At 39.3% G+C, this 27,962-nt stretch overlaps 1 protein-coding gene across 3 annotated transcripts; it reads right to left on the bottom strand.

Annotated features, from left to right (window-relative positions):
- Nucleotides 1-2: 2 nt before the first annotated feature.
- si:dkey-16j16.4 (uncharacterized) lies at nucleotides 3-26,253 on the bottom strand. 3 transcript variants are annotated; one of them, XM_057859168.1, is made up of 7 exons: nucleotides 26,105-26,249; nucleotides 25,672-25,886; nucleotides 18,215-18,286; nucleotides 12,516-12,588; nucleotides 11,901-12,415; nucleotides 7,873-7,926; nucleotides 3-1,181 (listed from the first exon to the last, which is right to left on the bottom strand). In XM_057859168.1, the coding sequence occupies exons 2-7, from the start codon at nucleotides 25,738-25,740 to the stop codon at nucleotides 1,074-1,076; spliced, it is 891 nt and encodes a 296-aa protein (XP_057715151.1). In that variant the 5' UTR covers nucleotides 25,741-25,886; nucleotides 26,105-26,249; the 3' UTR covers nucleotides 3-1,073. The 3 variants fall into 3 exon arrangements, with proteins under 3 accessions (XP_057715151.1, XP_057715152.1, XP_057715153.1); XM_057859169.1 differs by having other exon boundaries at nucleotides 25,672-25,817; XM_057859170.1 differs by lacking the exon at nucleotides 18,215-18,286 and having other exon boundaries at nucleotides 9-1,181; nucleotides 25,672-26,253.
- Between the last annotated feature and the right edge of the window lie 1,709 nt (nucleotides 26,254-27,962).

Genomic DNA, 27,962 nt, shown 5'->3' with positions numbered 1-27,962 from the left:
AAAATAAGAATCACGCTTCAACAAGAGGCCACAGAACATTTATTTGATTCATTTTGTGCAACAAGGGCTGACAAACTTGTCACAATGTTACATTCATCAATGGCGACGTTGGTTTTCAATCAATTGATCAGCTCAAGTTGTGAGCGGTGACCTACCTCAGGTCCCATTCAAAACAACAGGAATGTTATTTCAAGGCATTAAAAAGACATAGCAGTGGTCCTCTTCTACCTAAAAAGTAATGAGGTACAACATTGAAAAATAAAATGGCACACTACAAGTTGGCTATGCAAAACACAGCACCAATTACACTTGCCAAATGTGCAGCAAACTATTCATTACTCTTTAGTCCCACATACCTCTCTTTCTGCAAAACAGTGGAATTCATGCAATGCAAGGAAAGAAGATACAAGTACTTGACCCAGACTAACAATTCATATTCATTGAAAAACAGACATCAAAAGTCAACTAGATTGAACTACAGTCATATGTTGTTATAGCTCATCATGACCTGCATATTCAAAGAACAACACATCCAAAAAAGTTGCTTTTCAGGTAGGCAAATGTGAGATTTAACATCTAAACATTAGGATATTGGCTGTCTCAACTCACCTTGTTAAGAAGAAGAAGTTACCAATAACCTTATGAGATGTCAATACACACACTGAAGGAAGAAACGTTGGAACCATTTGATTGTCTGACATGCATTAGCTCCCTTGAAAGTGATCTAATCCAAAACTTCAAAGTCAAGTCGTAGTTGTGGAATCAAGTCGAACTTGTGGCTTTATACCCCTGTGGTAAATTAAATGTGCTCATTTCTTTCAAACCCAGGTATATTCAAGGGACTAATACGTATACATACAAAAACCTGAACCATCCTTAGAAATGTTACGTTTAGGCCATTGTAGTCTCCAAAAGCTGATTTAACTTAAAGAGTAAGAATCAAAGTGACATTGTTAGAGTGTGGGAATACCTGAGTGTGCAATAGTTGGACCAGCAAATTAATGTCTGTATCATAACAGTCATTCTTTTGACAGAAGGAAGGATAGGCTTCATTTAGCAGTGGGCTGTTATTTTCATGAGCATGGAGGATCCTCAGATAGGGGCACTGTGCTCAAAGAGCGGAAGGCGAAAATGGAGGGATCGTACGTATATCTGGGCGGAGGACGACTGCCGGTCAAAGTCTGAGAAAAAAGAAAGATGTGTTAGCATGTCAAAAATGTCAATCATAAGTCTCACAATTAAATGTTGCATTTATTGTGACTGATATATCAAAAAGATCCCCGTGTCATTGTTAGGCTGCCTGAGCAAACTCTACATCAATCTTTGCCAAACAAAATCCATTATTTTACCAACTTTACTTTCTGTCATGCCAGTCAAGTTATGTCTTTTTTTGATTATGTGGGCATTCATTAATTTGACATACTGTCCAGTAGCTACACAGTGCTTAGTTCACAGCTATTGTACCAACTTTGCATGTTTGGAACCCCAGCTGACCTGCAAGTACCGTATTGCACCAAAGGAAAACAGGCAATAGGAGTGAAGCCACTTCAAGCCAAAAAGGGAAATACAACTGCAACAATAACAACAAAACATGGTCCCAAAAGAATGCTTCCACTGCTGAAGGTAATAAGAAGCAATTCCAAAGAGAATGCCTCTTGTCCTAGTGTAGACGTAGCCTCATGCTCTCACCAGCTATTTTTTTCCCAAATCACACGGGTTCATTGACATTTTTTTCCACTTACAGAGCAGACTGACCAGGAGCCTGCTCTTGGTGGCTCTATGAACCATCGGTCTAAAATTAGCCCTGGTCATTTTCCCCCGGAAAGGAAATGACAGGAAATTACCTTGTTGAATTTGGCAGTAAGACAGCACTTTTTCCAGAGGGGAGCAGTTGTAACAAAGTGGACTGAGAAGGATAAAGACACCCCCCCCCCCCAAAAAAAATGACCTCGATGTGGGTATCATGAAATAGGTGTCATTACAAATTTCCCTTTGCAAACACCTTCTGAGGTTTGACACAGATGCATCGGTGCCAATGACTTGCACGCGATATTGGAACTTTCTCTGAGATCAGTGCAAGGATCCTGAGGCCAAAGAGTCGCAATGATTTTAGTCGGGGATTAAACACTGACAAACAGTAACATGGCAGCAACTAGCAATACCACTACAGCAGTCCATAAAACTTTTTTCAATTTAGAACTAGTGCTCTAAATTATATGACTGAATTTTGTAATCTTCAACATGCAGGTGCAAAGTGTAAGCTAATCATTCATCTACCATTTCTTTGTACTAGTAACTGAGGTTTGATCATGTCATTAAACTGCAAAGTACACTGTTAATTAATTATTTGCAAAATGACTGCCAAAAGAATGTCTATTATTTGTATCTATTGGGGGAGATTACCGTTTCCATGCCCGTGTCTTATTTTGCAGAATAATGTTGCTATCATTAAGGTCTGCATGAAAGAAGCTGAACTTCCCCTAACTGATGCTCTTTTGTTGTCCTTTAAAATGGAATTGCCTGACATCACAGCAGCCATTTGTTACCAAGGATCGCACCAAATTCTATTAGAATTCCTTTAAATGATGCAACAATCAATTATTTGATTATTACGGCCATCCCAAGGCAAGATAATGAACGGCAAGGTGATGATTATGTAGCTCTAAAGGAGCAAATGCCACAGAGCAGTTTTTGTTGAGGTTGTCAATATCATACATGATCTGATATTTGTTGATATTTGTTAGTGTCATAAAGAACCAATGCTCAGCAATAAAATTGCCTTATCGTGTTTGAAAGTTCTGTAACAAATTTATATATATATATATCAGGGATTCCCCTATATTCAACAGATTGTGGCGCACCGCCACACTAAAATGAAAGCCGCCACGCCTGGCAAATGAGATGTATTTTATTTATTTATTTAAATTAAAAAAAAAAAATTAAGGCCGCTTCAAACTAGCGGCAGCCGAGTGGGAGGAGTTCAGCGGACACCTATTCATTGTGTATTGTAGCCTAATGTTCGTAACTATGCAGGCCCCCCCTTAAGAGACGCAAGGGGAACGAGTAGGAAGAATGGGAGAACGAGCGAGATAGCGAGAGATAGCGAGAGATAGCGGTCGCATGTTGTAGCAGCCCGCTGTTATTTTGTTATTGTTTTTCTTTATTATTGTTACCACAATAAAGTGGGTAAGCAAATACAGACTTCTCTCCTTCTTGCCCATATCCGGGGCATTACAATAATTTGGATCGGACTTTTCGGCGAAAGTGAGCGGTGGACGGCCGTCTTGGACGGAAAGCAAACTTTGACTAACTTGCGCTGAGAGACTGCGGAGAGGCGGTGCCCAAAATAAAGCCTTGCTCTATTTTCAGAGCGTTGGTCACAGTAAACGATTTATCAGTTCAAGCAGAGTAAAATGATACATACATATTCACGGTACAAGAACGTCGTTTCTGTGTCCATCGATTGGTAAGAAAAGGCTGTTTGTACGAGTGACGTGTGGGCGCTCCCGCAGGGGGGACATTTCACGTGGAGTGGCTATTTTTCGGCACAACACCGGCGCGCCAACTTCAGACAATTACGGCTGACGAAACTTTGATAAATGCACCCCCCCACCCAAATTTCGCGAGCTCTGGGACACTCGAAAAATGACTCTCATACCTCTCCTTGCTAAGTTAATGGTACCTCGACGTGCCTTTGTGTGGAAATTTAGTTTACGAACAACGGGGAAAAAACTATTCACCTTCTCACCGAATCAAGTAAAACTCTTTACACGGCTATTAGAATTCCCCCAGTGCTCTAAATGGGTCAGTTGACAGAAGGACTGTTATTGTTGTGGTAATGTAGTACTTATCAGGGTCAAATAAAAGGAAAAAGGAGGACTACGACGGTGGTCTGCAACCCGCGGCTCTCGGGCCGCATGCGGCTCTTTAGCGATGCTTCGGAGCTTTTTTTTTTTTTTTAAATGGAAAAAGATGGGGGAGGGAAATATATTTTTTTTGTTTTAATAGGATTTCTAGGAGGACAAACATGACACAAACATTCTTTCAATTCATTAATATTGTAATGAAGTTAAACTTGTGGTGGCATAGTACAACAGAGTAGTCACGTGGTGCGTCATTCTCTATAGGATCCACTGTAGGGAAAACAAACATTTAATCATGAAGGCTAATTACGTATTTCTATAGTAGGCTAATATAGCTAGTATCGATAATTATAAGGCTTGTAAAAGGCTTTTAATTTTTTGTGGCTCCAGACATACTGTATCAGTTTTTTTTGTGTTTTTTTGGGGGGTCAAATATGGCTCTTTCAACAGTTTGGGTTGCCAACCCTGAGTCACTACAAGATGTAAGTCGTACTATTGCCACGAGAAAAAAAGTCGCATTAGTACATCGGGTAACGTAGCTGTAATCAGCTACGCATTTTACATACATGTACTGTAGCTGAGAGGTACAACATTAGCCTGGCTAATGAAATATTTCAAATATATCTTTGTTATGGTTCTTCTTGGGGGAAAAAATGAAGAAAAAAAAATTTGCTGTGGCACGACATGGTGAGGCTGTCCGACTCCGATGCAGCCCACCACCACAGCTTCAAAAAATCCTAGGGGAAACACTGTATATATATATACACATACATTAATTGGGTTATTTATGATTGATGTCTACATAATAATTATCCACATTTTCTTGATTGTTATCGTTTGACCAAGTATTCACACCTAAAGACAATCTAAAATCTTCTTTTGTTGAACGAACATGATTGTTTTCTAAATGTTAGCGGAACCTAGAGGAATGAACGAACATGCATGTTTTTGAAATGTTGGCGGAACCTAGAGGAGTAGTTTACTTCTAATCGGCATACATTCTTTCCCACATCAAACATTTGTCTCTGGTGCCTGAAACCGGACGCCATCACTCTTGGCTGATGCGGCCTGAGAAGCTCTCATCACCTAATCTCTTCACTTCCACATCCCTCTTTGGGAAGAAGGGGGACTTACCAGTAGCCACAGTAGTTTTCCTCTAAACTCTACATATCCGACAGGCTTACACCCTCCCAACATGTGCTTTAAAATCCAAACATCCTTGTTCAACCTCCTCAAATTCAAAATAGCTACCATGCTTCAATTCTTTAAACTGGGGGTGCACATAAAATCCAATGTATTGTCTGGATGTGGTCCAGGAAACTGAAAAAGGAAGTAATAGAGGAAGACAGCTAGATAGCGTAAACTGTAGAAAGAGTTATCGAACGCCTCCAAATGGCTCATCCGGCAAACTCTTCGTGTTGAATGTTTACCCAATAGAGAAAACGCATGTACGTGAGCCCACAGACGTCACTGACAGGGACACTACAGTACCAACTACACCAGTGTAAAGTAGTAGAATAATGAGCAATAGCTCTGTCTAATGATGCAGCTAAAACAGATAGCAGCCGGCCAGACTATAAATGGAAAATGACTTCATCCCCTGTAATCACACACGAGGGAACTGCAAAACCATTCCTCTTCTTCCTCCTCAGCTGCATGTCTCATCACCACTCTCCTGTTAACCCTCGAGATTGATTTTCATACAATGGAAACATATCACTATTCTATATGGGATTCTGTTACAGTTGGTGCATGCAAGGCAGTACATAAACAAGTGTGTGATGTGGTTCCATTGACACTATCCCACACAAGGTGATGATGACGTCGCTCCTTTCACCACACTGTGCATCCTTCTGGAGTAGCCCACTCTGTGCCAAGCACCAGTCGCTTCTGTGCACTATTATCTAAAACCCAACAGTTATAGAGCTGGCAGAAGGTCGATGATTAAGAGCAGATATGTTTTGAAGAAGAGAAAGACTAATGAACAGCATTTGTGTTGACAACATTTCACCAAATTAATATGATAATTAAGTGGATGGTTGTTGGTGGTGGTGGTTGTGCGATGGCCAGACCGGGTTGGGACTGGTGTTATTTTATATCCTGTTTTACTGGATTATTATTATTATTTTCCATAAATAATCTGTCAGTGCAGTCAGATTTCCAGATATCTCAAGCACGGATGCTGTTAGCAAGGCATGAGAACAAACACCACTGACAGATGCTGTCCCAGTATGTAGCTGGAATGAAATCAAGGTGCCGACGATAACACAGGCTGGACTGTTCATGGGGGGCATACAAACCTGCAACCTTAACACTGCTGTAATGGACACCCTGATATGAACTGCTCCATATGGTTCAGCATAAGGGGAATGCATTTGCTAGTAGGCATAGGCCGACTGTATTTTTCAGACGAAGCCGCTACTTTTTCCTATCCCTTTGAAATGGCAGCTTAAATAACAAACTTATTGATGAATTTTTACACACTAACGAGCCTCATACTCCCTTGCTGTGATTAGCAGACATTTTATGCATTTTCATTTGCGGCGGCAACAAAGTGACATCGCTACTTTGGGTGTGTTCAGAATTTTTACCAGCTCGAGTGTTCCATTATCCAACAAAGCTACACGTGGCAGGGTATTTCGCAACAAGAATAACTTTTTCTACAGTTTGGCCTATCATCCACATGCACACACATTTTTGGGGGGCATTGAAAACGAGGGTTCCTAAAAACTCCTACCAAAGTGAAGATGTGTGAATTCTGCGTTTGTAGCGCCATCATAAGGACACTGATAACCGAAGATTTACCTGTGGAAACGTCACTGTCTGCGACAAACTTTCTTACGTCACACATGAGACCAATGTGTACCTTTAGAGTCAACATGGATCCCTTATATATCCCTAATTATTAGACAGGTGCTTTTTGCTTACATTTATTTACAAAGTCTAGCATTGATCCATATTGAGGAACACATGTGAAGGACGAGATTATAGACAATTATTTTTCACGCATTGTTATGAATGTACTTAAAAGCGAATGAATGCAGTTGGCTGTGGATGTTGGTTTTTTTTCCTACAAAAGTGGTGGTGAAGACGTAATTATTTTTTCAGGATGTATGAGGGCAGGATCCTCGGTTTTAAAAAACCCTGCTAGGTGTAGACATGGCCTAAGTTTCCAAGTGTAGCAGCGAGGGTTCGGAGTGTATTGTTGAAAAAAACCTTTAGCTTTGTTGCTAGGATAGCCTTGCGGAGGTTACATTTGTGAGGGGACAGTTATTTACAAGTATAGGTCAATATTTTTTCTTCAAATGAAGACCCCTGGTGGCATTACAGATGGAGAATTGAAGGCTAACCATTGGTTAGACATATTTTAGAAGAAGGCCTATCCACAGTTTGCTACAACATTGCTCTCGGTGACTAGCACCAAAAAAGCTAGCAGCTTTGTCGAACTTCATCAAACCCATTGTGGATTTTATCGAAGATGAGGGCACCGTCCGATGCTTGGTGCCACTACGCAAGAACGAAATGAGGCTAATCACCAATTTCATGATGATACATTACAAAATCAATTTTTTGGGATAATGCCACTGTATACTGTATTTGCCAATGTTATGGCATGCCATGCTATCAATTCAATTCAAGGGCTTTCTTGATTGGTTCAATATGACATTTAACACAATCAGTTACATTTCACCTAAAGCAAAAAAAAATAACAGTAATACAATTTTGACATTTTTGATTTTGTTGCTCAAACATTTTAGACATTTGAATGAAAAACATTCTCTTCAACAAAACGGCATTTGTGAAACAATGTTGATCGATGTTTTGCATTTTGATCCATTTCATTGCTTAAACCCATTGGCTGCCAATGACATGCATTCTTCCGATCCATTTGAAGTGGGAGGGTTGGCAGCAAATGAACTTTGCCATCTATACGCAGTTCCATCGGATTAGATGTAGTAATTTACATTCACAGCAGAAGGATGACAAGAGCATTAAGTGTTAAACTCACCCGAATCTTTATGGTTCGTGTTTTCCCTCCACAGTTCTTTTTCAGCAGCATTTTCTGTGAGGAATAAAAAGCTCTGTGTCAAATGGCACAAGGTACAATTTTCATTCTATGGTGCAACACAGTGTAAGTAAGTGTTGTACATTTTGCATATAAAATTCAAGTCGGTTACTGAAATATCCTTTTGTTGATTCTTGCTTTGTGAAATGTATTTACTGAAAAAAAAAATCTTTTTTGAAGACATACACCGAGGTGAATATATATATATATATATATATATATATATATATATATATATATACATACACACGTATACTGTATTTAGAGGAGGAACATCTGCTGTCACACTGGCGGTCAATTAAGACAGATTTAGTAGGATCAAGGAAGTGAGGCAAATCCAGCTGACTCACTAAACTAAACAGTCAGTCAATGAAGCTTATGCAATATCCTGTCTCCCACTCCCTTCCATGTCCACACAACTCCACTATTCTCAAAAAAACAGCAGGGGAGGAGGGACCACACAATCATCAAACTGTCTACAGTCCAGGAGGTAGCTTCTAAGGGGGAAGAGGGCTCAGGGAAGAATAGAAACACAAGACTCCTGAGGTTACATCACTGAGATCTGAGACCGTCAATGAAAGTATCATCATCATCATCATTTTTAATATTATGCAAAAATTTCAGATTTTGTTTAACTAAATGTTAATACATTGGTTGAAAAATAACTACTATTTCCACTAAAACTTCATGAAAAGAGCTAAAGTGAGCTCTGACTAAATGAAACTAATGGGAGTTAGTATAACATAAATTATTAAATTACAAATTGGGCACTACACTTCCAATTTAAATGTCACGAAAAAGTTCAATACTGTTTGTCAGCCAGTTCAGACATATTATATTTAATCATTTCACATAAATTTAAATATTTCAAGTATTTTTGTCATGGAATACGGACGATTGCCTATGAATGTCACATTGTTTAAAGGCCATGTTGTTACAGTGCTTGAGTGGCCGGCAAACTCCCATGACCTGAACACGAGAGCAAATCTATGGGCTGGCATAGACTTCATAACCTAGATTTTTTAAGTCTATGGGGCTGGTGTTAAGCAGATGAGAGAGACAAGGCCCAACAATTCAAGAAACCTGATGGCAGCTATCAAAGCAGCCTGCATTTACATTGCAGGTACAGTATGTATTGCCATAAGGTGATCGTTTCCATGCCACAGCATACAGACACAGTAATTCATGCAAAAGAAGGACCAACTAAGTATCGAGTGGATAGACATGGACACACATTTCAAAGGGCCTGACATTTAGACATTAGTCTCATCTGACATCCTAATTTTCTTACAAATTGCTTTTTGATTTTGTAACTGTAATGATCAAAATTAAAAAGGGGGGGGGGGACTAGCAATATGACAATAAAGTTGCAGAATATAAAAGCTATTTTATTTTCTGGAATGTCTGACAAAAAATATTGAACTTGTTTTGCAATATTTTCATTGTCCGAGTATGAGCACCTATGGACTGATTAAGTCTGACTCATTCCGCTAATCCTCATATTTAAATACCTTTTTGCAAATAAATCACAAAATGTCAAACGGTTGCATTGCAAATAACAATGTTGATGGTAACATGAGTTGCTGGAAGTTGTCAAGTGAAAGGGTTAATGGGAGACTGCGGCTCTGTCTGTGAGCTACCTCTGTAGGCCCCCTATTGTATTCCCTGCAGCACCTCCCATTCCACTTGACCGAGTGTGCATACACACTCGCACAAACAGACACAAAGCCAAGCGACAAACTCACAGACATGAGGATGGACACAAGGAGACACAAAGAGACGGCCAGGATGATAGACGCATAACCCAGCATGACACACACGTCCCACCGACCCCCATTTACACCCCTTGGCTGACAGCACCCTGTCTCATCGTCTGCGCTCTCTTAAAAACCTCATGGGCATATGGACCCCTAAAACCTGTAGTGCGCTCTTTGCAAACACACAGACCTCAATGATGCAAGCCAAACATTTATACTGTATTGTCATGATTAGTTGAGCAGCTTCTCCATGACTCATTAGTGGATGCTGTTTTTGTTGTGTATTTAATCCTCTCTTTCTGCCTCCACCCCTCCATCGTTTCCCCTCGCTTGCCAGCCTTTGTGAGAAACGAGGACGGACATCTGCCGTCCCTGCCCGCCTCTCCTTCATCCTTCTCCAGCCAGACCACCATGGTGGCGGGTGTCCGGCTGTGGAAATTTAGAGGTTTTTTTTGTTTTTTCTATTGCAAGTATGCACATTTGTGTCACCCTGTGTGTGTGTGTGCGTAGGGTCACACAGTTGACAAAAGGATATTTTTTGTTTTGACTTGTAACATATTGTACACATAGACATTGTAGTCGCTACATTACAAGAACACAACTTAGCGGTCGTCATTTAAGCAAATTTAGTTGGCTGTAGGGATGTTATGCTTTTACCCCTTGTGTTGCTGAGAGACGAGCATTCACTCCAAAGTATGTCATTTTCTAAAAATGTGTTCATTCTTTCACTCAATGTGAATAGAGCTTACTAGCACCACTATTGCTCTTCGGTTTCAGATTCAACAGCAGATTGGTCGTCTCATTCTGGACAGGTGGGTTATCACTATTCTTTAGAACAAACAGTAATTATTTCCAAAATATTGGACATAATACGGAAATGAAATTCAGCTTGGTATGGTATGGTGCAGTGAGCTGACAATATTTGTAATCAAATAATCAAACAAGGCGTACAATTTTTCACAATACTTTTACGACAAATTAATGTGGAGCAGGGCGACTATAGCTTTTTCTTCGCAGTTTCCCAATTGAGATTGAGATCCTTTGATCTTTTGAGACCCTTCCAAATGGCAACACAATAAAGTGTATACCATATTGGAAATGCTAGTGGTCTAAATACAATTGCAGTCGCATGAATGTTTGCCTCTCAGCAGTAATGCATGTTAACAGAAATGCAATGTTCTGAATGTGTTAGGGCCTCTGCCCCTACCTCCTGAGACCTGGGCCATGTCCACACGTAGCCAGGTATTAGGCAAAAAGAAGATATTTTTCTACGGTTTGACCTATCATCCACACGCACACGCAGATTTAAAACAGGGTTCTTAAAAACGACGGGGAAGGTGAAGATTTGCGAATGCTGCGTTTGTGGCTGCATCATGTGGACACTAATAACCGAAGATTTACGACACCGGCTGCGACAAATTTTGTCCTCACGTCACACGAGACCAATTTTTACATTTGGAGTATATTCAATAGGCGTTTATTACTTCCTTTTTTTTCTTACAAACTCTTGCTGTGCTTCTTATTGAATAATGGGTATTTAGGACAAATTATTTTATTGTTTTGAATGTACTTAAAAATGAATGAAAGCGGATGGCTGTGGAAGTTTTTTTTTTCTACACAAACGTGAAGGTGTGGACGCAATTATTTTTCCCCGATGTATTAGGGCAGAATCCTCGTTTTTAAAAAACCCTGCTACGTGTGGACATGGCCCTGGACCACCTTGGGCAGGTGTGCGTGTTTTTATTCTCATTGCAGGTTGGATGTCAGACGGGTGGAGCGGCCACAGGTGCTGGCAATGACAATCAGCCATCTTTAATCCCAGTGCACGCCGCCACTTCGTTACCTGATCGACTTGTCTGGTTCTTCAGTCAGTTGTTTCTCACATTACTTTGATAATACCCTCTGATCACTGGCTCATGACCTGTTTTTGCTCTCGCCCCAGGACCTGCTTTATGCGCGTCCCTCGTTGGATTCCACGCCTGCCTCCTTGCGAGTTTCCTTGTCTCACACCAGCTCAGCTACCCCGAGCAGAGCGATCTATACCCATTACATTCTTTCATGTGGTCACTAATAAAGCATTGCTCATCACAACCCGTTTGTTCGCTCTGGGATCCCCTTCTTCTCGGGCTCCCTAACAATTTGACCTTTTAAACAGAAACTGATCAAATCATCAGTGGTTGTCACACAAGAAAAAAAATCAAATCAACTACAAACCTGTTGCATTTTCTCTAAATCAAGACTGGGCCTCCCCAACTCTCCACTGTAACTGTGCCGGTACTTTCTATAAGGTGCTGATTGATCAAAGTGGGATAAAATTATAGGTCGAGCAACTGGGGGGACCACTTGGAGCTGAAAGCGCATTGGGGGTGGTTTGATGCTGCATGGTGGGCTGGAGCTGAAGAGGACAGGGCTGGAGGTGGCAGCCAGGCAAGTATCAGACTCAACCAGAGGCCTGGTGGTGGCAGCCGGCGAACCGCAGCCACATAGGTCCCGCACCTCCTCATCACTGGACGCACTGCTGTGGTGATCACTGTGGCGTTGCGGAAGTGCAGACATCCACTTCCTATTGTCACTGCAACTGATTCGCTCCAGCTCTTCCTCTGAGGAGTGGCGATCCAGATTGGCGTCAAGAAGGAGTCGGAGGCGTCGTAAACGAGCTGGGGAGAGGGCACCCTGGTTGTGCTGCTGGCTTGTAGCCAAGGGGGTGAGGGCACAGTTTCGCCGCCTCTCTGTGGAAAAATGCAGGCAAGATGTTGGAAAAACGTCGAAGTTTTTTTTTTTTTAATTATTACATTAAAAAACAATAACAAAAAACGTTAAAGCACACACCTCGATCTATTTGTACAAGCTCCTGGTTCTCTCCCTCTGAGTCATCACTTTCACCACCGCCATGATAAGAAAACTGGGGAATTTTAACAAAGAATATTTGAATGAAACTAATGCCTAATGTTCAAGAAATGTTTGTGTTTGGTGTTTTTTCAAACTTTTATTTTAAAACAAAAACCTGTTAATCACAATTACTAGTGTAATAGAATTAGTAAGTATTGTGACTCAATACCAGCAAATACTCCAATTTAAATTCTTGTGCCCGGACTGAATAACGTATTCATGCATCCCTAAGTTAAATTTGACTTGTGGTTTTTGCATAGTTCATATTTCATACAAGTAAACTGGCCCAAACCAGCTTTTGTGAGTTGAGACAAGATAAGAACTTAACCCATAGCCTGTCCCAACAGACAACGACATCCTCAGCAGTGGCAACAATGCAGGTACTCTGCAGACTGCAATGCTCACAGTTAAGTAATGCGCCTCACAATCAGTAATTACCACTTTGAGGTCTCGCTTAGCAGCTGCCATCTGCGCTGGTGTGTGTATATGATTGGACACACATATACACACCAGCATATATAACACACCCTCCTAGACTAACACACACAAGCGTGCGCACACATACAAGCGCACCCTTTTCTTTCTGAATCGCTTAATAAAAAAGGAATAGGAAGAATAGACCATCTAAGGCCAATTCAGCGTGAACTCTACAGTTTGATTTTACAAACTGAGCTATTCACTACCAGGTTTTGAAATGTAACCAACACTCATTTGTAATAAATTAACATTTGTGTCTTGAAGTTGTACATGTAACCGCAACAAGTACAGTACCTGTATGTTATTGATGGATTGGTTGGTTACAGTTTCACATTCTTCACAATTGGCAGACTCTGAACCTTGTAGGCAGGCTAAAGCTGTTTAGTGTGTAACACTTCATTACATCATGCATAACAGTTTAATTAGCAGCTGGGCTATTGAGAAATCCTGGGGTTTCATAAGTGTTTGTCTTCATTGTACTCAACTGTCCACTGAATTGTACATTTGAAACATTTTACAATTGTAAGCAAACACAACAGCTCAGAGAGATAGCAACCCCTCTGCTAGCCCTAGGTGAAAAGTCAGATGGTGCCCCCCATCACACCTGTTTTCTCGGGAATCTTCCTGCGGCGCCTTGTCTTTTATTGATGGGCTCAATTATGGCATGACACAGTATGTGCCATAAGAGATCAGCACATGTACTATGGTAAGTTATCTATTATCAATTATTCCAAATGAAAAATTAGTTTATCACTCACCAAATGTTTCATTTAAGCCACACAAACCTTGTGAAGAGTATATGAATTTAACAAAACCTGATTCTGTAAAACATACAAGTGACAAATAATAAGTTTTTGGTCAACCACTAATTGTGCAAGTTCTCCCACTTGAAAATATTAGAGAGGCCTGTAATTGTCAACATGGGTAAACCTCAACCATGAGAGACAGAATGTGGAAAAAAAACCAGAAAATCACAGTTTGATTTTTAAAGAATTTATTTGCAAATCATGGTGGAAAATAAGTATTTGGTCAATACCAAAAGTTCATCTCCATACTTTGTTATGTACCCTTTGTTGGCAAGAATGGAGGCCAAACGTTTTCCGTAACTCCTCACAAGCTTTTCACACACCGTTGCTGGTATTGTGGCCCATTCCTCCATGCAGATCTCCTCTAGAGCAGTGATGTTTTGGGGCTGTCGTTGGGCAACACGGACTTTCAACTCCCTCCACAGATTTTCTACATGGTTGAGATCTGGAAACTGGCTAGGCCACTCCAGGACCTTGAAATGCTTCTCAAGAAACCACTCCTTTGTTGCCCTGGCTGTGTGTTTGGGATCATTGTCATGCTGAAAGACCCAGCCACGTCTCATCTTCAATTCCCTTGCTGACGGAAGGAGATTTTCACTCAAAATCCCTCGATACATGGCCCCATTCATTCTTTCCTTTACACACATCAGTCGTCCTGGTCCCTTTGCAGAAAAACAGCCCCAAAGCATGATGTTTCCACCCCCATGCTTCACAGTAGGTATGGTGTTCTTCGGATGCAATTCAGTATTCTTTCTCCTCCAAACACGAGAACCTGTGTTTCTACCAAAAAGTTCTATTTTGGTTTAATTTGACCATAACACATTCTCCCAGTCGTCTTCTGGATCATCCAAATGCTTTCCAGCGAACTGCAGCCGGGCCTGGACGTGTATTTTCTTCAGCAGGGGGATACGTCTAGCAGTGCAGGATTTGAGTCCTTGGCGGCGCATTGTGTTACTGATAGTAGCCTTTGTTACTGTGGTCGCAGCTCTCTGTAGGTCACTCACTAGGTCCCCCATGTGGTTCTGGGATTTTTAACTCACCGTCCTTGTTATCATTTTGACACCACGGGGTGAGATCTTGCATGGAGCCCCAGATCGAGGGAGAGTATCAGTGTTCTTGTATGTCTTCCATTTTCTAATAATTGCTCCCACAGTTGATTTCTTTACACCAAGTGTTTTACCTATTGCAGATTCAGTCTTCCCAGCCTGGTGCAGGTCTACAATTTTGTCTCTGGTGTCCTTCGACAGCTCTTTGGTCTTGGCCATAGTGGAGTTTGGAGTGTGACTGAGTTTGTGGACAGGTGTCTTTTATACCGATAATGAGTTAAAACAGGCGCCATTAATACATGTAACGAGTGGAGCCTCGTTAGACCTCGTTAGACCTCCTTAGAAGAAGTTAGACCTCCTTGACAGCCAGAAATCTTGCTTGTTTGTAGGTGACCAAATACTTATTTTCCACTCTAATTTGGAAATAAATTCTTTAAAAATCAAACAATGTGATTTTCTGTTTTTTTCCCCCATTCTGTCTCATGGTTGAGGTTTACTCATGTTGACTATTACAGGTCTCTCTAATCATTTCAAGTGGGAGAACTTGCACAATTGTTGGTTGACTAAATACTTATTTGCCCCACTGTATATCATATATGTATATATATTTACAAACAAACAGTGCTTACGAAAAAGTAGTGTTGGGCTTTCACTATTCATTTATCAATATATTATTAGCTAATTAGCTTATTATTTGTTTATTATCTAATCCTTGAAGGTTTTACTGCTTATTTTAACCATGTAGTTTTTCACCGTGTTTTAAAGTTTAAAGTTTTTTTTTTTTTTTTTAATGCAAAATTTTAAAGATAAAATACTGCAATGTACAGTCCCTGACAAAAGTCATGTCGCTTATCCATTTTGTAGAAACAATTGATAATTGATAATAATAATAAACTGACTTTTAATTATTCAATTGGTTTCAGAAATGGCTCATATGAAAGCTAAGACCCTCCCAAATCATGTTGAATGTACAAAAATATATTTGTTTCACTGAAAAAAGATTTATCATTGCATGAAGACATAAAGGTCAAATTTTGGCAAGACAAAAGTTTTTTCGCCTACAAAAAGCAGTGTGAAAATTGAACAAAAAATGTACTTCAAATACAAAAATATGTTACATAACATAAGCGAATTAAGTAGTGGTGCTGTGAGATCAAAATGTAATATTTTGTATGACTTCCATGGGCTTGAAGGACTGCATCCATGGATTCATACAAGTCATCAGGTAACATCAAAGAAAGCAGTCTTGCATGCCTCCCAGAGTTCATCAGAACGTGTAAAACCCTGATTAAGTACAGCGGTAAAACTACAATTACAGAAATCTGTTGTTGCGGGAGAGAGAGGGAGAGAAGAAAGTGCGCGCGCTGTAATGTGTGTGTGTGTGTGTGTGTGGGGGGGGGGGGGGGGGGGCGGTGTCAAGAGCAGTTGTGATTTCCACCTGTCACTCCAAGAGTTATACAAGGGAGGTAACACTGTGAAAACAAAGTATATTGGTTAAAAGAAGTGTTATTTCTAAAGACATGTTGTTTGTGTCCAGAAAATGTGGAATTCATTCCACCTGTGTAAATTTTATTGTATTGTTGAAGAAATAAGTACTCCCTTTAAAATGGTTAATGGTTTTGCACTTTCTTGTAAAACATAAAAAAGCAGCTTAAGGGCAGCTTTTTGTTGTATATGCCCATTTCCATCTTTCCTGTTGAATCATAAAGATTTTAAATAAATAATGGACATAAAATTGTTTGGCTACTTTATTAATCAGTATTGTACGATGCATCGACAGTCGTGATAATCCTGAAAACTGTGATCACCGTCAATACCGTGATCATCATTCTCAAATCGAATCGTAGCACCATGAATCGTGGGGTGCCTCAGAAGGTGCCTAAGACACCCCTACTGTGCATCGTTTTATATTGTTGATGAAAACAATTTTTAATACTAGAATACATTTTTATAAATTTGTAACACTATATGTTGATAGTAGAGGCCTGTGATTATGTTTGTAGATCTCTTCTCAGTTCATTGTTTATGCGGCATGTAACGTTAGCTGAATGTGTTATGTTAGCATACCCTACACCTATTCAGTCTGTTGATCGCTGTTTTATTTATATTTTAAATTGCCTTTGGACCATCTCTTCTTGGATTTTATCAAATAAATTCACCCCCAAAAATGTTTTTCCCCTCTCTATTATTATATCCATATACTTTTTGGCCGTGTGACCTATTGTCCAAAAAATACGGTAATAGTCTGCGGGCGTTGAAAGATCCATGTGAATCTTCATAAACTACATTTCTGGTGCTATCTGTAGATGTCTGGTATTGAATTAGTTTAATGAAGTTATCCACTGCATCTTTGAATACAAAGCATGACATCAGAATCTATTATGGGCAAGTGATCTCATATATGAGCCACACATGCATGAGAAAATAAAGCATGAAAAGAGATTTTATGCATACAGACTAGGACACAAAAACTGAGTGTCAAGAACAGTTGAATGAAATCCTTGTCAGTCCCCTGTATCGCTGAGCAGCTTGCTAAGCTGGATCAATGGCAATGTCACAGTGTACACACACATGCACGCACACAATCCAGTTCACCCACACACACATACATACACACACACACATCAGCTTTGCTCTGCCACATTGACATGAGCACTGTCACCCTCACCCTCTCATGTAAGCGCACTTACACAGGGTCAAAGATGGGTGATTGTCTTTCCCACACACTCTTGTGAGTCTTACCCATAGTGTTGTACAATTAGTCATGATTAGGCTAAGCTCCTGGGAATAGTTCAGTAACGCGGCCTAAGCGACCTGAAGTCCCTGAAAGGGTCAATCCATGACCACTGTCATTGACTTCAATCTTGAAATACGGTATCACTCATGTAATTCATGAAAAAGAAAGCCCCTTCATCAGATTCTCCACTGCAATTTAGCATGAGTTGAGTTCTGCTTTGACTGAATGATTGTTAAGGAAAAGATTGTGTGGAAAACAGTAACTGATTACTCTGTTAATCAATTTTTGTTTGCAACGTACAACTAGGCCTGACGTGATAACACATTTTAATAGGCGATATATTGTCTCATAAATTATTGCAATAAGCGATATTATTGCCTGTTCTTTTTAACCTATTCGTAAATATAGTGACAATACATCCTAATATATTACCTATTGAAATGCAATAAATTGTTATTCTTAAGTAAAACACAAACTATATTAAAATGTATAAATATAAAAAAAAAAAAAAATGCATAATGAGTCATTTTAAAGCTAGTTAAGTGCAGAATATGAAATAGGTGAGAAACCCACTGTCATTTTTGTTGTCTGCCAAGTAGAGTCCATTAAAAATGTTAATCTTATCCAAAATGACTGCATCTTGTCCTGCAAAGTGCAAAATTTGAAGCAAAATTATTATCAAGTATTACATCATATTATCATATGCCAATCAGATTTTTCATAATAGGTGTAATTTTAAATTTATTCTTAGTGTAGAATCTGAAGTATATGCAATTGCCTCCAGAAATGTGAACATGAAATGCTTTTATTTTTAAATGTTCATCGGAAGTACGTTTGCTAAGCCACTAACCGTAAGCGTTACACTGAGTAAAAAACAAAAAAAACAAAAATGCACTTCTCTTTGATCATGCATGTGATATCAGTAATAGATTTTTTTTTTTTTTTCTTTTGTTCGCATCGCTTGCAAATTTTTTAATCCAGCGAGTTTTCATATTTGATGTGTCACCTTTTAACCGCAATTTTGCATTTTGGAGAAGACAATGCTTTATAGCAGACTAAAGTGGTTAGTACAATGTCTTTTTTCCATTAGCCACAATGTAGCAATGCTAACGTTTTACCCTATTTAATATAGAAGTGTTTCCTTATTTTGCATGTCTGAACTTTAATTCCACGGCGTGTTGATATTCAATAAACATCTGTAAAAGCTACTGGAGTCTCATATGTAATCAACACGCACGTGTGCCGAGTCCACGCAGCACACGCACACACATATGTATGCACACACGTGGCAATAAATCGCAGCCGGGAAAACTACCACCCTCATTTTTATTTACCGTGCGATAATTTGACTTATTGCATATCGCGACAGGCTTAAGTACAACCTCAATAAATACTCATAAACACAACAGCCATGTTGTTATCCCGGAAATGAACCTTAGGGGCTACGATTTGAAAGGTTAAATGTAAGTCTGCACATGGAATGCAAGTTTCTGCTTTATCCTCCAATAAAATTGAAAATAACTTTCCATACAATGAAGGTACTTATTTGCAACCATACAGTTTATGGTGTATTTTTATGATTCTGTTCAAAAAAGGCAACATGTTTCTTTTTTTGTCGATGGGCTTTCTCATCTTAGAATTGCATACTACAAACCAAAATAGGAAAAAAAACTCTTTTGAACGAGGGTTGTCAAGTTTGAGTCACTGAGGGGTTGGACAAAATCTGCCACTTGCATTAAAGATAATCCACTGTTTTCAGGGCTTGACCCATAGTGCTTACTAAAACCCAAACTCTGTTGCACTACATTTTCCCCCTCTGAATAGGGCAAAACACTGCAAAATCCACACAACAAAGAGTTCCGACATGTAAAAACTTTTATCATGCCTTATTAATCAGGGGCTAGGCTACCATTATTTTACTTTTCAATGTTTTCTTTGACGTACCGGTACTATTTACAACACTCAAATTCACTCAAAAATAACACTCAACAGTCAAATACATTCAAAAATGAAACACATTAAAAACCTTCCTACTGCAGGGGTAGACAATAAGGGACATTAGCCACTGGTTCATAGGGCCAGTGGCTTTTGAAGTTCACTGGCCCCACTATCAAAACCACTGGCCCATGTCAATGTGTCAATTATTGATGCCAATAATAACGAAAAAGAACAATTTGCTTGAATAACATGAATAACATTTTTGGGAGTGTAGATTTAATGAAAAGTGAAGCAAAGCGGTGCAAAAACATGAATCTAGTGCAAATAATCATATGCCAATTCCATAATCACATCAATAATCATTCCATTATCACTCCAATATAGACAGTTCTTCCGCCATCTCCTAAATCCTAAATTCCAAGATATTAATAAAGATATCATAGAAATATCATTTCAAAAACTGATATAGCCTACAGTGTGAAATGAAGTTAGTTTAAAGTTGAATATTCAACAGACACTTGCTCCAAACAGGTGTATAATGTACAAACGAGAGGAATAGCCTAACTCATGCAGCCAGTGGAATGCAGTTATCTCATACAGATTTTGAGTTCATTGATCACATGACCAGGGAGTTTTTGCATTAAAATGTTTATCATTTTTATTATTTTTGTGTTACGGTGGTGTAATCAGGTTGCACGTGTTCACGCAGGAGCGAGCGAGCGAACGAAGGTGTGTTGACGCCCTACAGAGAGAAATGGCCGGCTACATAGACTGTAGGATTGTCTTTGATCACGATAGCGTAACATCATTAAAACAGGGAACCACTTGCAATTAATGTGAAATAAGATTTTTTTAATCGACGCATAACTTTTACTGGCTCCAGAGACTAGGGCAAGTGGTTGGAGCACCACCGGGCCATTTCCATTGTTGACCCCTATACTGTACGAACAGCTTTAATGTTATTACATAAATTAACTAATCAGCTGCCATTGACAATGACAGAAGGACAGATTGGGAAGGATCTGGCCATGATCGAATTATGGCGATAGACAAGTGTAACTGTGCAGCTCCACCTTGCAAGTTCTAGCTCATTTGGTTGAGACAAGGCCAAAATCATTTCAGCATGTTGCCGCACTCATGGTTACGCTTGGCTTCTGTAATATTAACAAATAACGGCAACATTTCTTCCACCATGAACTCTTTGGCTGCCATTCACAGCACGAGACGTCAATCCATTTTGACTGGGAAAACTAGCACTAAGGCTGGATGATATTGGACAAAATGACATTGCGACTTTTTGGGGGTTTGTAATATATATTGCGATATTATAACTAAAAGAATTTTCAGCAGATGACTTGAATAGCTCTGTTTGAGAAGACTTTGGTTGACTCACCAAGACCACTTTGTACAGGTAGTCCCAGGATTACGAACGACTTCTGTTCCTACACTAGTGGCGTAACCTGAATTTCCGCGTAAGTTGGCATTAACCCGTTAAGTACCCCTCTAAAATAAATATCGAAAAAGGCCAAAAGTATTGTATTTGGTTTATTAATGGATACACTGATCTCTGGTGGCAGCGTTGGGTCTGGCTGGAAGGTATGACTGACGAGCGGACTTGTCTGACATGGATAAAGGACAGCTGTGCTCTGGTTTGGCCCACATAAGGCTGTAAGTTGTTTCAGCTAAAATATGTTTGTGTGTGCATTTGTATTTAAGTTTAAAGCTACAGTTTGTGGAGTTATGCGTGAGCGATTTGCCATTAGAATTGTAAATACTAGGGATGTCCCGATCCAGGTTTTTGCACTTCCGATCTGATACCGATATTGTTTTGCAATTCCGATCCGATACAGATACTGGCCGATACCGATACCGGCCTATTTGAGCATGTATTAAAGTTTAAAGTTATTTAGCCTCCTTACTTAGTTGTCAGACTCATGTTGAAAAGGGTTTTATTACTCTTGATAACAACTAGCCAGCTGAATTAGGTGAGTTTGAATAACACACAATGTTTGGTAACAAGAAACTGACCTGTTTATTCAGTGACAAACACAAAACATTATAAATGACAAACAGAAATGGCATAGTCAGTCAGTAAAACGTGCAAATAATATTGTAAACTGTCAGTGGAAAATCCCACAAACTCCCCAAGCTATTAGATGCTTTTAATGTTTCGTGCATTAGTTACAAAAATGGCATAAAAAGCCTCTCAGGTTTAAATAAACTACTATTTCAGTATCAAGTTAACATTTTAAAACAGTAAATAAAATACTCAAGTCCCCATTCTGTATCAGCAGCTTTGAACTACATTCAATTAATTTAATTTTGCTAATCAACTGTTTAAGCTGCTAAAATTGCTCCTGTTATTCCATAATTTCCCTTCTCTCTACTATTGACATGTGAAAGCTTTAAAACTGTTTTGAAGATAGATTCAAGTCAAGATTTTGCCGATTTAGGAGTATTTTAGATAAAAAGTTAATTAGGTTTACTTGGAAGGTTCACTACAACAGTCTACAAGGGAAGTCTCCTGCTTTAAGATGGCGGCTGTTTACTAACGCACCTAGTTTTCAATGCATGTGTATGTCGCTAAATGCTTGATTAGGTTGGTTGTATTAAAACTTCTTACAGCTTTACCACCACGCTTGACTTTATTGTGGCATATGTTGCACTCTGCCTCTTCGTCTTTGTCGTCCTTTAAGGTGAAATGATCCCACACAGCTGACATTTTTACAGATAAAGTCTCTCAGTAAATTGGGAGACGGTAATGTAGTGTGTTCAAGGTGTGCTGTAAAATGCGGACCGGATTTTAGGGAAACCGAAGCAAAAACTGGAATGGATTATGTATATCGGTGCGCTGGAAAACCCGGACCGGAGTTTCCAAAAAAAAAAAAAACTGGATCGGAATTTTTCCGTGTCGGCCGATCCGATCCGCATTTTTTTGCCCATAACGGCGTCCGATCCGATCCAAATATCCAAATTAAATACATTAACATTCGTAACATTTAAGACAGCGGACTTTTATTAAGCTAATCTAAATTTACATATTGATCAGACTAAATGGACGACGTTAACACCAATTGTTTTGTGTCAAGTCTTTAATTGTTAAAATGCGTGGCGTTTTGAAAGCACAATTCCCCTGTCTGCTGTCTGCAAAGCTGAACAACTTCACTTTTATTGAGGACAGAACACGTCATATTAATAAAGTTAAAAACTAGATACTGTGAAGTACAATAAGGTACTGTTTACGCGACTACAAAAAAAAAAAAAAACGACTGGAGACAAAATGGCGGACGAGACTCCTGTGTCGTAAAGTCGAAACCGGGTAAGCCGACTACCTGTATTCATAAAATACCGTTTAGTCCAGGCTAAGGGATCTAATACATATACAGTATATAGGGATTTAGGAGGCCATGTCTCTGCACAAACAAATGAACGAACCAAAAACTATTGCATGTCCTGTGATGGGACTATTGCGCACGCGCACATTGAGATGGCGATATTCAAACGATATATTGTGCAGGCTTAACTGGCATCGATACTTCGCTGTAAAGTGTCGAAAAACCCTCATTACAACATACACTATGAAAATGTTTCTATGTAATGGAACTCCAGTTGAAACTGTAGCAATGGAAGTAGCAAAAATAGGCTAATACTTCAAGTTTCAATGAAATTGTTTTGGCTGTGACATATCTACTCATGCATGCCTAGACAGACAGAAAGGTTTTCAGCATTTTTATTTACACAAGAAGAGCACAGTTTTCAAAAACATACTTTCAAATGTTGATGTTTTCAGTTTCAAAATGTTCTTGCTGTCTTGTGTTAACAGCCACTAAGACAAACACTAGAATGCTCTTTTTTTCAAATTGGAATTGTGAAAAAAATATTTAATAATAATATGGATGGCTTGCAAAAGCTAATCCAATTGCGCTGGGTCATTCACAATCTTGGGTCTCAAAGTAGCGTGTCACAAACTACCCGCTGCCCTTTTGTCTCTTACATCTTACAAAATGCATACACCATAGTTTGAGATTAATAATGGTAAGTTAAAACAAGAAATTGTAAGTGAAAGTGTAAGGTTGAACATTATATTGGTTATTTTCTCAATCTCACACTTAATGCCATTAGATTCAACAAAATTGCTGGGGTAGCAGATTTTTTTTGCGCAGCACCACTATTATAACATTCAATGATATTACTACTACTAACATTCTATGGGTTTATAAAAGCTGTAACACTGCAGAGAGGTTGATGGAGTGCAAATAAATGGTTGGCCAGGAAGAATGCTGACACCTGAACGGAGCAACAAAAACATGACACGACAATAGAGATGGCACACTTTGCTCTGGATCCTCAGCCAGGCCTTTGAACAGGAGCCCTTTGGCACAAAATGGCTGCCATGCAACTGTATAGTGGGTCCACACACAATAGTAGTGAATAGAGCAAGTTAGTGACCCATGCAGGATACAAGCGGCCGTTCTACACACCAAAAAGAGCCATTATGCCAGTAACAATTGAGGTGCCCTTCCACGGGTGTCTGTCAAATATAGCGCACTAGTTACAACAATGATTTTACCGATATATTCATCTTTGTATTCACCTGTAAACACATCTACGTTTATGACTACTTGTCACATAATTTAACCCATTTTACTTAGATTTAAAATGGGGATTCACACTAAACCTTTGATCCAATACCTATGGGGTCATCATTTTAACCTATACTAGTACATGTCTAGACCACTGATATCGGCCTACTGTACTTTCTAAAATAACTGGATTATGAGTCAATGGCATTGCATGTTTACTGATGTGTTTGTGTTGCAAAGAGCACCTGTGGTTTGCTCTTGCAATCATCTGGCAAAGACCCATTGACCATGAATAGTACACATGTGCTTAAAAGTGTGGCTAACCCTGTTACTGAAAGACAAACCCACAGAGGCCATAGAAATAAATTTGAAAAACTGGAAAATAAAACAAAGAACAAAGAAAATAAACAATGAAATTAAATTTTACCAATAAAAACCCGAAATTGCTTTTGAATTTCAGACGTACAGAATAATTTTTTTAAAAATCATGACGCAGGCCTTGATAAAGATTACAATAAGTGATGGTAGTCTTTATTTAATATTTTGTTGCGTAAGCTTTTGAGGCAACCACTGCAATAAAACAATTATCGTAACTTGCTACAACACTTCGGCAGCTCTCAGCAGGTTTCTTTGTTGTTGTTTTTGCCAACTCTTCATGAATAAACTTTAGTTTTAGCTCTTTCCACTGATGTCTAAAAGAATACGGATCAGATTTCATAGAAGAATGCTTCAGCCCAATGTTTTGCTCTCAACCATTCGTGGTTGTTTTTTAGCTGTGGTATGGGTCATCATCCTGTTGTTAGATTCATGACATGTGGCTGAGACCAAGCAATCTGACAATTGTCTGAGCTTCAGTTTCACAGTAGGGTCAGTGTACATTTCGATAACTGCTTTGGGTTAACAGAGGGGCGATAAGACTTTTGAGGATGTGTGTGTGTATCATTAAAAACAAAACCACACACACAAAGCTTTTGAGTTGAGTGTCCTGTGCATGTTGTCTCTTTATAAAGTTCAGTTTATGATAAGTGTTAGTATCCTTTATTAAACTCAGTGATCAAAGTAAGGTGCACTTTATCTGCAGACAACATTACTGAGAAACATGTAGGAAGGGAATAGCTAAAAGCAAAACATAGTACATATCGTATGGAGCATCCTTCAAACATGAGACCTTTTCCCCTCAAATCTTTTAAAAGTTCTCTCTGTGACCAATGTTTTTTTTTCCATTAGGGGAGTCGCAAAACTTTTGGATAAGTGTGTTACTACAATCTAATATACAGTTATAATGAATGTCGTTCATTTTAACTTGGACGGCTGACATTGAATGATCATGTTTAAGTGCCACTGACGACGACAGACGTCCAATCCAGATCGTACAACCTTCCCAGTCCTACAGGATTGGACGTCTATCACCGTCAATGGCAGCTAATGAGTTAACATGATGAATCACAATGAACACTTTTAACATCTGCTTTCAGGATTGGTTAATAAATATAACTTGTGCAAACTTACCTTGAGTTGGAAAGGGTGAATCTCATTTAGTGAGTGTCTTCTTAGCTTCTTGGTCAGGGTCTTTAGCATGTTGAGTTGACCAGTTTATGGCTTATCCCCTTACGTTTTAATTGCTGGCGCTTATATCGCGGACACGACTTCATAAGCTAGGAGGAAAGACCTTGCTCATACAATAAGGCACACGGGATTCTTTACAACTGACAGCCCTCCTCCCCCTAAAAAACAACAACACCGTCAGCTGCTAGAGACTATCGACTGCAGCAAAGAGGACAGCCAAATTAAAACGCAAAATGTTTAAACTGCGCAGTCGTGGTTTATATTCAGCGGATGTGCGTAGGTAGCAAACTTGTTATTTTCGAGTTCATTTCAATCGGCGTTAATTTTGGAGTGGTTTTCTTCTCGCCGGGTGGCACTGAAAATTGACTTTACTCACCGGCAACCCGACTAAATTCCGCAGCTAATTTGGAATAGGTTCGGAAGAAAATAGCAAAATATCAACTTGTTCGCATTCATACACGCACACATTCACACACACGCACCACACAATCAAATGCGAACCAGCTGCACGAGCCTTCAGAGTGGAGCTTCGGCCGGAGCATCTTGCTCTCTGATTGGCTCTTCTATTGTATGACGTCATACATCAACTTCAAGGAGGAGGTGAATTAAAGTCACGTTATACCTTCTCTAATTTATTTTTTTTCTCATATCAGAATAATTAGAAAATAAGCACTACATTAACTCTTTCATGTACGAATTATCCTTCGTTTGTTTTGAACCCTCGCAGGGCACTCATTTAACTTATTGGCTGCCATGAACGGCTCTGGACGTCCAATCCATTTTGACTAGTTTATATTCGATTGATGTGCGTAGATAGCAAACTATTATTTTCAACGGCGAAAGACGTCCACTCCAGTCAAATTGGATTGGACGTCTATCGCCGTCAGTGGCACTGAAACATGAGCATTTAAGGCCAGTCTTACCGGTTTAACCCCTCTGATGCCTGAATTGACATTTAGCAAATACTGTATACATAAAGCCTTGGAGGAAAGTACATAAAAATAGTATTAATTGAAGAAAAAAAACAAATATAGAAAATTAAATTGCAGAATGCAGCTAAAATTTTGAAAATTATAAAATAAAAAAATAATTACTAGATAGAAAATATAGAAAAAAAAAAAAAAAACGTATTAAAAATAATAATCAAATATTTGGGGGTGGGGTATTTAAAAAAATAGGCATTTTTTATTATAAATTTATAATAGCCCCCACCCAAAAAAATCTTTTTTTTTTTTTCAAAAAAATTAATTCATTTTTCTCTCTATTTTTAATTATTTTTCCATCCATCCATCCATCCATTTCCATCCAACTTTCTTCTTTTTTTGTTATATATATATTTTTAATTTAATTGTCTATAATTTTATCATGTGTTTTTATCAGTGGTGTGCACACATAGATGCCAGGTGGTGCTCAGGCACTGGCCCTTGCCCTCTTAACTGAGCAAGTGCCCTTATCAAAGTTTTTGAGTCATGATCATTATTATGTTAGTAATGCATGTGCCCTCCCAATGGTCGCAGCCAGAATCACTGTGGGAGCGCCTTTTGTCCTCCAAACACAAAAACAGACGCCCTCCTGTGAGGTGTGTGCCGCCCGTCATTTGTCAACAGGAACGCACGGCGCGGACAAGAACTTACGAAGGCAGCATATTAATTACAGCAGGAGCTGCAAGTACAATAGCTGCCATCCACGACCCTGCCTGCCTGCAGCCCCTACACAGAGGTAATGCACAATGAGTTGAATCTCCAGTGTATATGCGTGCCCCCTTAAACTCAGTTATTTGTATTTTTCTCGTGAAGCAGCCTTTGTCTCTGTGCAACTCTCTAAATTAGCCGACTGTCCAGTCTCACCTGTTAATCAAGCTAGGCTAGCCACTCGCCATAAATCAATTCATAGATATGGCGACCAGCACACAACCACTGTCGGTAGGAAAAATAAATAAGTCTATATATTATAGCTCAAAATTTAGTCATGTGTTTGCATGTTTAAAGCAAAACTAGGTAACTTCGGTTTTGGTCAATTTTTGCGACGCCGGTGGACTAAAGCGGTAGTGTTTTGCTTTAAGGAAGACTGCGTTTCCCATAAGGACCAGCTCACACACCCACAGTGTCGTGAAATCATGATATCCCGGTCACCTGCAAATGGATTTAATGACATTTCTATTTCCAGCGGCTGTGTGGAGGATGAATAGTAATAAGGTAATGAATCCAGTTGTGGCTAAACAACAGCATATGAAG

Source organism: Corythoichthys intestinalis, chromosome 15 (genome assembly GCF_030265065.1).
Source record: "Corythoichthys intestinalis isolate RoL2023-P3 chromosome 15, ASM3026506v1, whole genome shotgun sequence".
Taxonomy (NCBI): Eukaryota; Metazoa; Chordata; class Actinopteri; order Syngnathiformes; family Syngnathidae; genus Corythoichthys; species Corythoichthys intestinalis.
Note: the sequence above shows the minus strand (reverse complement) of the source record. Positions and strands in the feature narration are given on the sequence as shown.

Bases quoted from the DNA above. Each gene is read 5' to 3' on its own strand.
- si:dkey-16j16.4 (XM_057859168.1), bottom strand. From the start codon at position 25,740: ATGCTAAAGACCCTGACCAAGAAGCTAAGAAGACACTCACTAAATGAG. The intron at 18,287-25,671 runs GTAAGTTTGCAC...TGCACTTTGCAG, and splicing joins TTCACCCTTTCCAACTCAAG to GACAAGATGCAGTCATTTTG. The intron at 12,589-18,214 runs GTGGGTTTCTCA...AAAATTCCCCAG, and splicing joins GGCAGACAACAAAAATGACA to TTTTCTTATCATGGCGGTGG.